Consider the following 15789-nt stretch of genomic DNA (forward strand, 5'->3'; position numbering starts at 1 on the left):
CTGATTCCAGTACTGTAGAACTAGAGATGTAGACAGAATCTGTATACAAGGCAAAGGCAGGAGGATAATTGTGCGCTGAGATGAATTTTATGGACAAATAAGTTTTCTGCACAGAGATGCAGAATTCGGCTCATTGTGTGTCAATGCTACTGCTACTTGTCTTTAAAATCACCTTTGTTTTATTAAACTGGACTCAGTACTTAACTGGACTGCAGTATTTTGTAGTTTGATAACTAAGAAGTAAAAACTTAACAGTTCATAAAAAATTTAATGTGAATGCAAATTGTATTGTACAGATGGATACAGGATCCTCCTACATAAGAACTAGGAGCAGGAGTAGGTCATTCGGCCCCTCTAGCCTGCGCCCCCATTCAATAAGATCAAGGCTGATCTATTCTAACTCCACCTACCCGCCTTATCCCTATATCCTTTAATCCCTTTATCCACAAGAAATCTTATCAATCTCAGTCTTGAATATGTTCAAGGACTGAGCATCTACAGCCCTTTGGGGTAGAGAATTCCATCAATTCACTACCCTCTGAGTGAAGAAGTTTTTCCTCAACTCAGTGCGAAAGGGCTTACCCCTAATTTTAAGACTGTGACCCCTGGTTATAGTTTCTCCAACCAGGGGAAAACGTCTCCCACTATCTATTCTGTCGTGCCCCTTAATAATCTCATAGGTTTATGACATTAATGTCATTTTAGGGTAATGCTGGCATGTCAATGAGACAACTACTACATGACCTCGGTCGTCTTTCAGTATGATGTTGTGAGGTAATGCACCCCACATAGACGCTCCACCATTTATTAGCTAGTTTGAGAATCTGGCATAATTGGAGGATTATCCCTTTCTCAGCATTGTCACCATTACAATCTGATCAGTTTCACACACATTGTTGATGAACAGTGTTTCTACACACAATGTCCAGAGCAAGAAGCAAGATACACCGGTAGCTTTCGTGGAGGACCTGCAAGAGTATAATAGGTTTGTGGAAACACACTAAAGAGATTTGGAGGAGGAAGATAATTTGTGTCTGAGGTGATTCTATTGGAGTTTCAAGCAAGACAAGATAATTTATCTACTGAGAAACTTGGAGAAGAGTCAAGGCCCATAGTGCAAGGTTGATAAGTTGGACTTCCTACCCTCCAGCCATTCACAGTGTCTCAGCCATTCTGCAGCTGACCTCAGTGCGTCTGAATGAGTCGTTGGTGGTGATAATGCTCACCTTCCACTGAAGTCATAGTCTCAGTTTTTAGTATAAAGTATGTAGTAGTGAATTGAGAATATTTATTTAGTGGGGTTAATCCACTAATAAGACCTCTTTCATGGTGAACATTTATTTTGAATTACCAGAGCAACAAAAGATGATGTTCCATTGGGTAATGATCACCGTACTTTAACATCTATCAGTTTAACAAATTTCTGAAGATCTATTGATAGATTATAAATCTAATGATTGGATTTAATGTAACCTCTACTTTGTAACACACAATGCTAAGGTTCCTGAGGGAGACATTCTGAACTGTTGCAGAGCAGCTTAGCTTTCCCAGACGGTTCATCAACATTGACTATGTGGGTGTGAAACCATTCAGATCTGTAACAGTGAATCTAGTCTTCAAGACAAGATCACATCCAGGCCTGACAACGCTAATTCCCTGCTCAACTCACTCCCCAGCTACTCCCTACACAGACTGCAAGCCATCCAGAACTCTGCAGCCTGTGTCCTCTCCAGCACTACCTTATCACCTCCATCCTCTTTCAGCTCCTCATTCCCCTGGCAGCCGTTCAACCATTCTGCCCCCACTCGCTAGAAATCCATCCCAGATTTACACCCAACTACCTTCCTCCTTCATCCCCCCGTTCAAAGTCCATCTTAAGACATACCTCTTTGATTGCTTGTTCTGTGATATTTGCTTCCTTTTCCCCCAGCAAAACTTTGAGTCATCCTCCCGATGTGAAAGGTACAATGTGAATGCAAATTAGATTGTACAAATGGATAAAGGATCCTCCTACATTAATGTCAGATTGCTTTAAATTAGATTATTGATTGCCATACTTTGGGATATTCTCCTGACATGACAGAAGCTATACAAATGTAATTTGTGGTGGTTGTTGTACAGACAGTAGAGAGACAGATAAATGTGTATGGTGGGGGACTCTCGCTATCTATCTGGATCATATCCCTCCACAAAATGGTGCTGAAGTAAAATTATGTACTGTGCATTGCTAAGAATTTTGGCAACATTGCAGTTCCACCTCTGAGCCCATCAGCAATGCAGATCCTCTCTAATCTGCTGTATTGAGAATTTGACAAATTGCCTCTGTATAGNTTTTTCTTTCTGGACTGTGTGTGTGGAATAATCTGCCCAGATTGCTGGAAACTGGAGCTCTGTGGCACTGCCCTGATATCTGGCCATTGATTACACGCTTTCCCTCATCAATAACCCCAGGCTGCAGTGTCCCAATCATTCCCTTTACTTTCTGTCCAAAACTTCTGTGAGCGTACAAAATCTGCATTTCAGCTTCTGATCTTCGCTTCCAAACGGGCTGTCTTGAAATCGCTTTGAAGCTGCTTTACTTGTTAGAGATCCTTTGCAGCTATAAATGAGGTGATGTCTTTCACGGTTGCGCCCAATCTTGGATGACTGCAAATGCTGTAATTCTCCCCCCAACCCATTCAGTGATCAAATAGAAACATTGATTAACTTAATCGAAAATGAATTGAACTGTGATTGGAGCTGACACTCCCAACACAGTAATGAGAAGGGTAATTGTCAGAGGGCGAAACCTTGGGCAAGTTTCCTTACTTCACATGCCTGATAATAATCCCTCAAAAAATAATAATAATAATTTGGTCACTCAATCCATGACTGTTTGTTGGACACTGCTGTGCACAATTGGCTGCTGCGTTTCGCCCACAAATATACAGTCAATTCACTTTACAGTATATTCTGTGAAACGCTTTGAGACGTCTAAAATACATGAAAAGCACTATATCAAATGCAAGGATTATTTATTATTATTATCCTCAGTGTTATTTGGAAGGAGGACGTGGAGTTTTTCCTGGTGTTCAAGACAAATGCTTCATCCAAATTCACCAAAAACTCATTAAATAACCTCTTGGTGCTGTGTACATTTATAACATCTAGGCTTGACTACACCAACTCCCTGCTTGTCGGTCTTCCCTCCACAAGCTACAGATCATCCAGAACTCTGCAGCTCGTGTTGTCTCCCGCACCAGGCTCCGTGGCCCAGCAAAACAGTTCCAGTTGTGTTTTGGTGTGTATTAGTGTGCTAGCCCAGCAGTCCCAGTGTAACATGCCATTAAGGATATCCACAGTCCTGGTATTTAATTTGTTATTGATCTACTTGTTTGCTCAGAACTTCTATCATTGTACACCAGTGGCTTGGAAAGCTATAACTCTCCAGTATAAATTCTGTTGGATGAACACCCAAATGTTCACAATATTTGGCTTTCATCTTCCCTTCTGTTTTTCCAAAAACAGTTTTATCTGTCGGCAGGTGTGATTTCACCTGTGATTGCATTCTGAGAGCTTTACTGATATCTCTACCTTTGCTACCTGCACTCTACACCTGTAATTTACTTCCGCCCCATGCTCCCACAACTTGCCTTTGCTCCACACAGTCTAGCACAGTTCTTGTCTTCTCCATCCCACCGTTGTCAGCTGAGCTTCCACTACACTCTTGTATCCTTGAACTGTCCTAAAACACCTCCTCTCACCCTCTCTTTATAACTCTGCTCTTCAACCATGCCTTCAGACATCATCCCCCAATCCACCTACTTCCCAACTTTCTTTGTGTTCCACACCATCCATGTGAGACTTTCTCCTTGGGGATACTATTATTATTATCCTTGCATTTGATACAGCGCTTTTCACGTCTTCTAGACATCTCATGCACTCTATAAGTGCAGATTGTTAACATTTCAGAGTAATTTACTTTTCTGGCTTTGTTGAGCAGGTTAACCTGAAACCTATTGCGTACCTCCATTTTATTGGGTGGAATGTGGATTCAGAAATGGGGCTGGGAGAGAATTGCCTGCAAATCGTACACTGGAGAGGAGCTTCTGAAATCTGGCTGTCACGGGCTGGGGCGTCTTATAGAAGGAAAATGGCCACGCCTTATGAGACAGGATTATGGATATATTCTTCTATGCAGCTATTTGCTAAGGCCACATTTTTGCAAGATGAAAGAAATCAAGCTGCATTCAGTTGAAGTGCACACTCTTCTTCCTTACAGTGCATTTAAACTCAATTCCTTTTATTGGAAGTAATTGCCCTGTCATCACCAAAGCCACTCCACTCAAGTGCCCCTTGACAACACAGGTACAGATCAGCGTTTGTTTGAGCCCAGAGTTGTCTGCAATCGTACTTTATAATGTTACGATAGATCCATACATAATGTATTTCTAACCCCTCCCAACAGACCCACGCACACTTTTGACCCTGAGTTGTAAGGCAAGCTGCTCTTACACACTTCACTTTCCCACTGTGAGAGATGTAGCTCTCAGCGGGTCCAGAATTGCTCAGTTTTAAATAAATTGAAATATGCCATAAGTTCCTACAAAGTAGTGTCTGGCATTAAATTGTAATTGGTGCTAAGTCCTACTCAGAGATCCCTCCACTGAATTTTAATCTGTGGCTAACTCAAAATACGTTTCTTCAATTCTTTTGGACTCTGGTGCACTTCTCTGTGCTGCACGGATCAGTGGCTGAGTTAACACAGAGCATTTACCCTATGAGAGTTATAACATGAAATAATATAACCTATGTTAACCCAGGTCTGATCAGAAATCATTAGTGGCTTCCAAACCTTCAGTAATGAGGTTTGCGTTGTTGATCTGTTTCTGTTTAAATGGTGAGCTCAACACATTATACTCATTCGCTGCTCCTTTCCTTCCTGCCCAGTGATGCCTATAGTAGTTGTGAAGTGTTTTGAATTATTCGTCCAAAGTGAAAGATGTTGTTATATAAGTGAAAACTCTAGTTTGACCCACAGGCACGAGTGCTACCAATTGAGCCAAGAGTCGAAAGAAACGATGGAGAAGTATGAAAGAGAGGGGTCCGTTATCCATCCAGCTTTCGACCTGTCAAGTGAACCTCAGAAGCATTTTCTGTTCCTATATCCCTAAAATTCATCAGGCATGCTTACAGAGCATAATTTGGTCATGAATTGAATAAGGAGTTCTGTAGCTTATTGGTTGGAGCTCTCACCTCGCAAGCAAGAAGACTTGGGTTCAATTCCTGGGCAGGGTGAAACCTTAGGCATAATAATAATAATATTAGGCGAGTTTCCTTACTCCACATGCCTGTTTACCTAGCAGTAAATAGGAACCCGGTTGTTAGTCGATTGGTGGATTGCTTTCCAGGAGTAATAGTCCCTTACAAAAAAATGTGGTCACTCACTCCATGACTGTTTGAGGAACACTGCTGAGCACACTTGGCTGCCATGTTTCACCTACAAAATATACAGTAAATTCACTTTACAGTATATTCTGTGAAGAGCTTTAAGACGTAGTAAAGGCGCTATATCAAATGCAAGGATTATTATGATCATTTTCACCTACAATTGGAATAATGTCAAACATTCTACACTCATGCTTTCACACTGGGAAACCTCAATTGCTGTCTAATTTTTGCTCAAAAACTGGTTGAATATTGTGAGCTGTGTGTGATCTCGGAGAGTATGCATCTTTTTGTTTTCCTTCACTGGTTTGCGTCAGATATAAAATAGTACTGGACACGGACGCGAGCGAATTCGGTGGACACACTCGCTTAGACAACAAAACCGAATTCTTCACTGAATCCATGCCGCATAATAACCGTGCCAGTTCTGTGATGGTAAGTCCATGGTTTCAGGAGATTCTGTTCTTGTTAGTTCCAGGGTTTTTTTTTAGGTGAGGAGAGAGTTCAGCTCAATACTCATGTTTCGGTTAACTCTCACATTAGATTTTTTGATGACCAAAGAAGATGGAATTCTGCAACTCTGAGGTGATACACTCCTCCTGTCCCAGATACTCATTGTTTTACATTTCAGTGGGCAATTTCTATTGTGTCTCAGTTAAAATTCAACAGGTATTCAGTGTTTAAAAGATCACAAATCTTAAACTGTAATATATAGGAGTGACGGTGACCATTCTTTTTCTAATCATAGTAAAGTTACCATTTTACTTTTGGAGGTTATTGCCAAATGGAATACGAGCCTGTCTGTGATGTAGCTTACGCAGTTAAGAACCAAGGTTTGTTAAGTAAAAAAAGAAGAGGTTCCTCTGCTTGGCTGCGTTTGCGTAGCATTGTCTGCTCTCTGCAGATGGCATTCGGGAGATTTACACTGGCAGAATTTTCCACCTGAGGAAGGTTATACTAGCCAACAGGATGTAACCTTAAAATTAAACCAAAGAAAAATCCAGAAAAGAAAATCGTTATTGCCTCAGACATCACAGATGCAGTTAATTTCAGCAATTGAGAGAGACACACTTAGGTACTTGGTAAGCAAGAATATTAAGGCATGTGGTGATTGGGTCACGGGAATGAAGAGTTTCCATTGCCTTATAGTGAAACAAGCTCCACATGTGATCTTATTTTGCTTCTCTCGATGCTTTTTATTATTTGATTCCATTTACTGAACAAGGGGATGTCATGAGGGTGTGCTGACAATTTGAACATTGACTTTAACTGCGGTGCCAGTGGGTATCCACACAGCTCCAGGGCTGGTTCAGTGAGGAGGGAGAACAGCAGCCAGTGATAACAGTCAATCTGACAGCAGCATCGGGTCGAGTTTACCAGACATTCTTCCCCAGAGTCTATTCCTCTTTTGACATGGAGAAGTACAGAGGACCTTTCCAGAGAGCAGTAACTTTAACGTTAATGCATTATAAAGGCAGATTTTTTTAAAATAGATTTTTGTGTTTTACATCAGGGAAAGTAAAATATTTGCTCAGTCAGGAATGGACTGAGATGCTGTGTGGATACTAAGGCAACCTGTCCAGATACAATTAAATGTTTTCTTGAATGTTTTATTGCTCCAGTACCAGGTTCCAGCTATTTTCTATGTGTCTGGATTGTGCAACCTTGAACTTTAAGCTTGAAGGACAACTCGCAATTATCACAGCACAGCTTGATGGATTCTATATAATTAAAGGGCAATTTTCTGTTGACCTTTCACTTTTCTGCAATAATAGTGATATGGAGATATGGATTTTTATTGATTGAAGAGAAAGGAACTGAGGGACGGGAGAGAGACACTTCTCTCTCACTCCTTCGGGAAGCGTTCGTTTTCATTTCCTGTTTGATCAGCGCTGGTGCCATTTGGCAGTGTTGTTTATTGGTGACATCTGTTTTTCATGGAATCCTACAAGTGACAGCACAGGAGGAGGCCATTTGGCCCATTAAGCCTCAAGATGCTGCCAGTTTCTCCACTGGAGCCATTTGCTCTAAACTGGAAGGTCACAGGTTTGAATGCCGATCTGTGTGGAGTTAGTGGTTGTCATCCCAGAACAGAGGTGGGAGTTATAATTGACCTCTGGCCCCCTCTCTATATTATAGGAGAAAGGTGTTCTCGTTGCCCCCCCACCTTGTTGTCTTGGCTAACAACCCTCTAGATAAATTTGTCATTCACTTCATGGTTGGTTGTGGGATCTTACTGTGCACAAATTGCTGCTATATTGGATTACAGACACCTCACTTGACAGCAATTATCTGTGAAGCACTATTATTGGAGGCATTTCAACATTGTCGGTGCTTTATCGAAGGCAAAAATTATTTAGAGAGAATTCTGTCAGGTTTTCTGGAGCTGAAATATGAAATTGCACCCATCAGTCCATTTAGTCTTAAAAGTATAAGATAACAAAGAATTTTTGTGGGAATCCCCCCCACCTCCTCTCTCTCCTCTCCTCCCCTCCTCTCTCTCCCTCTCTCCTCTCTCTCCGCCAGCTGGCCCACGCTGGATGCAGCCTGTGGACCTTTCTTAAATAGGAATCTGTCCCACGGCAGCCAAAAGTTTGGACCACCTTGGTCTGGATGGAACACTAGCTGGAACTTCATGCCAAAGATTGCCAGAAAATTAGTGTGTACAATTGTACAATTGAGCGTAGCTGTGATGCCCCTTTTCCTCTCCCCACCAACACTCGCTGCCAAGGATCACACATGCACAGTAGCCTTTCTAGGTAGAGTACAGGCACTATTACTCCAGTGCTGGGAGGAAATAAGTATTAAAGGGGAGAAAGGTTCTGCAGTCTGGTGGCGACATCTAATGACATCGCTGGTGTTCAAAAGCCATGCAGCCAGCTCTGCACAAAATGGACTTCCGAGCTCATTGGTATTTTATACTCCAGGGAAACTGCAGTTTACATTCAATTTGCCTGTGAACTGCACAGCACCACAGCAGACACAGCGCAGCGTGCTTTAATATCCTCCTTCCCTTTATTACAGTAAGTCTTGAAATGACTCACTGCTGCTGTTTGCCACCATGTGCATACGTATAATTGAGGCTGATTCACCCCATAATGTCTTGCTGGCAAAGACCTTATTTTGTGAAGTGATAAATGAATACAAATCAAAATGCCTGTTTCAATTCAGTAGGCATTTTGTTTCAGAAGCAGGAGAAATACTCACAGCTGAATAGTACGTTCTTTGCAGAAATAATTACATGCAGTTGCCAATGGTGGCCCTGCCTTTTGGTGCCCTCGGTGACAGTTTCCAGCCTAGCAAGACACTTGATTCTGGAACACACTTTACATTAGGAGCTGGCGCTCCACAGGATTCCTGGCATTGGACCACTGTGGGACCAATGATTGTACAAGCTTCTGAGCTGCTAAAGGAAGGAAATTGCTGGATCCGTGCCCCAGGCAGCACGAGTGTCGGGCTGGATTCCAATTGATGTGGGTTTCCCTGTAATTCACGTGCATAGTCGTGAGGCTTCTGTTCTGTTCAGTCGCCTATCAGCCCACAGAATGTTCCTAAAACCCTCTCCTGTGGATGCAGCACTCATGCATCTGTCATCATCCAGGCGATTGGTATTTCAGCTTCCAGGGGAACATTTTCAGTGGCAGCCTAGCCTGTTTTGCCTACAACAAATAGTTACTATAGTTGACACTGATTACTGCAAAGAGCTTTAAGACAATATAGGAGTCTGTGTTTTCCATTTCCTTCCATTTGATATAGATCCGTTCACATCAGGAGGGCATCTTAAAGTGCTTTGCAGGATTTTACTGTAAAGTGTAGTGACTGTATTTTGCAGGCGAACAGTATAGCCATTGTGCAATCAGCAATGTCCCACAAACAAGCGTGAAGTGAGTGACAAATTTTATTTTGGGGATTGTTGGCCGGGACAGTGGGAGAGAGAAACTCCCTTCTCTTTTCAAATAATACCATGTGATCTTTAACGCCCACCTGAACAAACAGATGGGACCTTAGTTTAATGTCTCAACCAAAGGACGGCACCTCTAACAATGCAGCGCTCCCCCACTATATTGGAATGTCAACCTAGAGTATGGGGCTTATGTATAAAATTACACTTGACAATAATTACTCTGAAGAGGCAAGAGATTTTAGATGCTATATCGAATGCAAGTTCTTCTCCTTGGGACATGAATCAGATAGCAACCTAGGACTTTCTTTCCATCTTGCATGGTTCCCAAAGTGGGAATGCCGAATCCTTTCAAAGCCATAATGGCCACTACACACCTCTTATCTGTCCTGTATTTGGCAGTATCCAAGATGGTAGCTGATGACTAAGAGAAGCTTGCGTTCCTGATCCAATCGTTATGTCTGACTGAGTCAAAAAGTAATGCCTATATTCTCTGCAAATGTGTAATCAGTCCTCTTCAGATTGGAGGAAATTAATTGCCTGTATTGCTCAATGCTGTATAACTGAGGTCTTCTGTGCTAAAAGCATTGTGTGGTTCTATGTGTTAGGTTCTATGGCAGGACAGGTGAATACATTTACAACTTGTAAATCATGAGAAGCATTGATTCCAACGGGTGAAGAATGGACCAACCCATCAGCCATCCCTCCTGCTTCCTGTTCCATTTCCTCTTAACTTTTCTGTTTCTCCCGTCCTCTAAAAATATCCTCAACACTACTTTCCCAAGTCATTAACAACTCATTTGTGACCCCAAACACATCAAAATTTCCATTTTTTAAAATGTCTTCACCCATTGTCTGTATTTATTATAAAAAAGTAGTAACTTTCCCTAATTTACTTATTCATTTAATCAGTCAGTTTGAGAGTTATTTTACTCCTAATTTGTTTCCCATTGCTTTAGTTTGCCCTTCTTCAGTCTCCCTCCTACAGTCAAAAAGATAGGTCTTAAGGTGGGCTTTGAATGCAAGGGATGAAGTTGTTATGGGCTGGAATGCACTGCATGGTGGAAGGGTGGTGGAAGCAGATTTGAAAGTAGCTTTCAAAAGGGAATTAGATAGGTACTTAAAAACGAAAAAATTGCTATGGGGTAAGAGCGAAGGAGTGGGACGAGTTGGTAGCTCTTTCAAAGAGCCGACACAGGCACAATGATGGGCTGAATGGCCTCCTTCTGTGCTGTAAAATTCTAAGATTTTTGAGTTCCAGACAGAATATTCTCTATTCATACACACGTGTCCTCCCAACCCATTCCTCCCACAGCTTTTTTTCTCCAGCTCTTGTTTGCTTATTCAGTTATTGGCGCTGTGCACTTTCTCCCTGTTCTACCGTGCTTCTAACTTGCACATTTGCTCATTTTGAAACATTGACTGCCCCTCTTGTTTTTCCTCACTCCTGTTTTCCTACTGTTTGCTCCTTTTCCCATTTCTTTATTTCCCTTCTTTTTCCTTCCTCAGTTCCTCACTACTGATATCATGCGAATAATCCCTCATATTCTTAAGGTAAGTGCTGGTGTGGTTTGGAGCTTGTGATGAGGGGTGGGTTAGTGGAAATGTGCCGGCCAGAACTATGGTGGTGTGTTCCATCCTACATGGTGCCTTGTAAAAGCTGGTCTCAGACTGACTACAAGTCATCAGTCAGCTCACCTCGAAGAGTGACTCCTGTATCTTGCTCCTGGCACGCCACAGCAAGGGGGGATGTTGAGTGGTTGGGGGAGGGGGGGGGGTGGGGGAGAGATTGGAAACAGAAGGAATGGGAAAGATCCTGTGGGATCTGGCATTGTTTACTGGATGCACATTTGTTAGACTTGGTGTTAATATTGTAACAGTAGGAGATCACAGCTTACATGTCTGACCCCAGCTTGGTTTGACAATCAACTTTGAGTCGAGAGACAATAAGGGTGCACTCTGGAGCTCAGATAGAATGGGCTCTCTGTGAAATTCTTTGTGAAATGCTCTTACAGATGAGAGTAATCCAAATCAGTTCAGTCATAGGTTAATGTGTGTGTTAGTTCGTGCTCCAGTGTGTCGTGTGAACAGATGGATGAATCCCTCTTGAGTTGGGTTTTTGAAGGCTCGGCTTCCTGTTGAAGTGGCTTTGAGAAAATGTTGATTCTTTTACTAAACATTCATTTAGTCCTGACCTCTGCTGACAGTGTGATAAGTGCAACAAATCTGCCGTGCTTTCACCAGTGCTATAGTCACTCAATAGGTGCAAACCAGTGACTGCTGGATGTGCTGTCTGCACTGCAATCTATCATGCTGTACATTTCCAGTGCTCGCTGTTTATCTAGTTTTCCCAATTTTGTAAAACAATTCTACTCCCAGACATAGATTTGAAAGGAAATCCTTTGCCATTATCACCGTGCAACCTCCTTCTTCTGCCTGCCCTCTGCATCATGCTGTATAAAGGCAGAAAAAATGTCCAATGCTTTCTTCCCATTCCCTTGAGGTTCCCCTCACCCTCTGTTGTTAGGTTAAACGTAGTGACTCCTCTCCAGAGGTGGTCAGGATCAGAGCCGTGTTGTTGATTGTTTGAGCTCTCGAGGCTGCTGGGGAAGCACTGGGACTGCTTTAGGATCAAGCCTAAAGCAGAGCAGCCAGCCTTACCCCAACACACAGACTGACTATTTACCCCAGCCCCAATTAACCAGGAATGAGAGCCTCCAACCAAAGGTTTTTCTTGAAAAATTCCTTTGTGAGTGATGCCCATCCTGCAGCCTCTTCAGTATTGCTGAGGCCCAAAGTATTCGTGCTGCAGTTCTTTGTTGAGAATGAGAGTGCGATTTCTCATGGTCAGCTTCTCGAGGGTGAGCTTTCAGGTCAGAAGTCCTTAAATTATGGAATTGCTTCCATTTTAGGGCTGTTTTCGTTAGCTTGTCTATCGGGTTCTGCCTCTGGGAGTCTAGTGGAAAAGGTCTTGTGATCGGTCTTGTTTTAGCACGTAAAATACATGGCTCTTGTTAGTTTAGAATGTGCTTTGTCTGGCAGCAATAACTCAGACACTTGCATGTTTCCCTCCCCACAGCACAGACTTATGGAGGCTAAGTGCTAAGTACCCTGAGTAGCTAGCTATAGAAATAACCTGCAACCTTTCACCAATTACAATCAAAATCCAACAATCGCTAACCGTCGGGAACTGGGAATAACTCAAAACCTCCAAAGCTTTTCACTGGCCAGAAGCTTTGCGATTGGAGATTGTTAAGATCACTTTAATCTAGAAATTATGCCTTTACAAACGGAATCCCTTTCCACAATACACCCAGTCGGACTAGCAATTGTTTGACATTTTTTAAGGGTTTCCAAATAGAAGGTGTCATGTGCAGCTACTTGAGCCTCTGGAAACTGAGTCCTCTCTGATGCACTGTGCTCTCATGCTAATTCCCATTCTTGTATTGTTTCTTCAGGTCTACCTTCCCAGCAGAACTGCAATTATACTGGCAAATGTAGATGACTCAAATTGAACACCCACTTCCACCCTGGCAGTGCTGGAGGGACTGGGACCGGAATCGAGAATCCACCTCATCTCAATGGCCATCACCTTTACAAAGAAATTATGCCGTTAGAATAGATAAGCAACGTGGGGTTGGGAGTGGGGGGGGGGGGGGGGTAAATGTGATATAAAGTGTTCGACCTAGTGAGGGGTATAAAATGTGTCCTCGCAGTTAACTTGATGCCTTAATTGGAATGGAATGATAGGTTTGGCAAAAGGATGTGTAAATACTGAATGCTGGATTGTCATGCTGACTGTTTGGAATCCTGCCCTACTGATTCCTCCTCTGACTTCCCATACCAACAGAGTTCCAGATGGTCGGCCAGGACAGGAATGATTAGGAATAATTATTTTTACAAACCCTTTTTGCCAATCTGGCACTTTAAGCCCTGAAATATAGTGAGTTGATTGGGAAGGGGGGGAGGGGGAGAGGAATGGCTACCTCATTATAATGTGTGTGTGGGTGGGGAGGTTGGGAGAGGAAAGACTGTGTTTGTTCTCTTGCACCGTGTGATTGTTGAGCCCGCATTGAGGGCTGATTAGTGCCTCACTTCACCAGCCAAAAGTCCCCTTCTGTGCCCGTCCTCTCTGCTTGGTCCTGAATGTGAGTTGAACAAACTGCAGCTAAGGCAGCCAACCTAGAACCATCCTCAACATGCGGCACAAACTGAGTGTGCGCAGCACACTATGTCTGCATAGCACACTGTGTCTGTATAGCACACTCTTAGCACACTGTGTCTGCAAAGCATAGCGCACATGTTGAGGTTGGTCCTAGGCCGGCTGCCTCAGCTGCAGGTTTGTGCCCCTTAACCACAAATGGTGACTGCTTTGGTTTACTAAACGACTAACTCTAACACGGCCCCACAGCCAGAAGTGGCATTTGTGTTTGGGAATAGGGGCATGACAATACCAAAGTGCAGACCAAGTTGAGAGGCTTTCAAAACTCCTTTGGAAATGGCTAAAATGTTAGATTTCAGATTTTTTTTTAGAACAAAAACTCTCTGAAGTTGCCGCCACCCTGCTGCGTGTGAGACGCTTTTTTTTGTAGTGACTGATGTACTAAGTACTACGACTCACCACCCTGTGTTTTGTATGTGACTAATGTTCTTCTAAATAGGTCAAAGCTATCAATGCAAGGTTACAGTCAGCATTAAAACGTGGGTCACGATCTGTGCTCTGTATGATTAATGAAGTGCATTTACAGGCGCACCGCTTAATCTATTCCAGCTTTGCCAGGGTTGTGTGTTAAACTGTGTGTCCATGCGGGGGTGAGTCTATACGCGAGATTGCTGTGTACGTGGAGCGCATGTGCGTTTTCAGTCTGCACTGCTATGTATATGAGCTGGGGAAGTCTCAGTCTATACTATACTATACTGCTGTGTATCTGTCTGTATAGATTGGGAGGGTGAGGCTCCTGTTTTGATTTGTTCAGTATATCCTGGGACTCACCGATTCAGGAACAAAACTGGAATAAACCAGCTAATTTGCATGAAAGTAATTCTAATCTCTCTTCCCCACTTCGCTCTCTCCACCTCTGTCGTTAATGGAACCGAAATTCACTGACCTTTCCAGAAAAAAAAAGCCTAACTCTGTTACTGCAGAAGCTGAATCTTAATCCTTGAAAGGTTGGGTGTAGCTGCTAGAGAATTGTCAATCTTGATCGGGGTGTGTAGTTGGTGTATTTGGAGGAATTGAATCTAGGAAGGTGCACTTTGCAAGATGTGGAAATTATATTCACTCTGAGCATTATTCGGGTCTGGGAGACAGTTATTTTATTTTGAGCACAATTTAATTAAAGAAATTCTGAACAATTTTGTTGGTGGTTTCACTCAATGAAAAACAAATAGCAGTTTTGTGTAGAGGAAAGACATTAAACCTTTTTAAACATAACGCCATTCAGCACAGAATGAACAACAGCAACAGGTTACTACACTTGTATAGCGCCTTTCACATCAGCGCTGGACAATCAGGAGTCTTGGACCCGAGTTGGGATCCAAATGCACGGTCGAAGAGGAAGGTCTATAGACGGGACTTCAAGGAGGCAAGAGAGGGGATGAGGTGGAGGAATTCCAGATAGAGTTCCAGAGAGGGGGCAGATATGCTGAATGCCCGACCACCAATGTTGGGGTGGGAAATGTGGGGGAATGACGTGTGGCCAGTGTCCGCCGAGCAGAGGGAACGTGTGGCGGACATGTTTTGATCGCAGCAACACAGACTGACGGTATTTTACAGTGCAGTCGCTGTGTGAGCGCTTTGAGTTGTCCTCACCCACATGTAACAAATTTAAAGATTATTATTGCTGCCCCTGAGCAGCCAGGCAGTGGGCTTGTTCTGGAGGTCTGAGCTGGCCGGTACATTCAGTCCACAGCGCTGCCTTATCAGAGGTGGTGTTTGTTTGACGTGCTAAACCGAGGCCACGCCGTCTGTTCAGGGGGGACATTAAAAGATCTCACGGCACTATTCAAAAGGAGAAGGGATTTCCCATTTTGAGCATTGCGGATTTATTGCTTCATCGCCTTAATAGAAGCCTTGAAACCCACTCTCCCCATTCTCTTGAGTGTGCCTGAAATCAGAATTGAAATCAGCCCCAATAGGTGGGAGATACACCTCCCAACTCCATTTGCAGTCCTCTCTCTCCCTCCACACACAGCAGTTTATAAGTGCTTTGACACATCCTCCGAGGTGATATAAATGCAAATTGTATTGGATTACGAGAGACGTAGAAAGTTCTTCATATCGGGTGAGAGATGCACGTGGCAGGACCAGCTGCAGCCACACAAGGGCAGTGTTGGGTGTCGTTTGACTGCCTCGAGCTGCTGGTTGCCGAGCTGCTCTGTGTGCGGAGTCTGTCTGCCCATCAAAACCCTGCTCTGCCCTCTCTGTGCGTCTGCCCATCAAAACCCTGCTCTGCCCTCTC

The 15789-nt window shown here is 43.2% G+C and overlaps 1 protein-coding gene across 2 annotated transcripts in view; it reads left to right on the plus strand.

The window, feature by feature from the left end:
* gbe1b (glucan (1,4-alpha-), branching enzyme 1b) overlaps nucleotides 1–14683 on the plus strand; it is a 162864-nt gene extending 148181 nt beyond the window's left edge. The window contains exons 15-17 of one of the 2 annotated variants that reach the window (XM_007903568.2): nucleotides 5745–5862; nucleotides 10838–10882; nucleotides 12787–14683. In XM_007903568.2, coding sequence (XP_007901759.1) covers nucleotides 5745–5862; nucleotides 10838–10882; nucleotides 12787–12843 — 220 coding nt within the window. In that variant the 3' untranslated portion in view covers nucleotides 12844–14683. The remainder of the gene's footprint in view (nucleotides 1–5744; nucleotides 5863–10837; nucleotides 10883–12786) is intronic. The other variant, XM_007903569.2, reaches the window with a different exon arrangement.
* The last annotated feature ends 1106 nt before the right edge of the window (nucleotides 14684–15789 follow it).

Source organism: Callorhinchus milii, unplaced genomic scaffold (assembly GCF_018977255.1).
Source record: "Callorhinchus milii isolate IMCB2004 unplaced genomic scaffold, IMCB_Cmil_1.0 Scaffold4, whole genome shotgun sequence".
NCBI lineage: Eukaryota > Metazoa > Chordata > Chondrichthyes > Chimaeriformes > Callorhinchidae > Callorhinchus > Callorhinchus milii.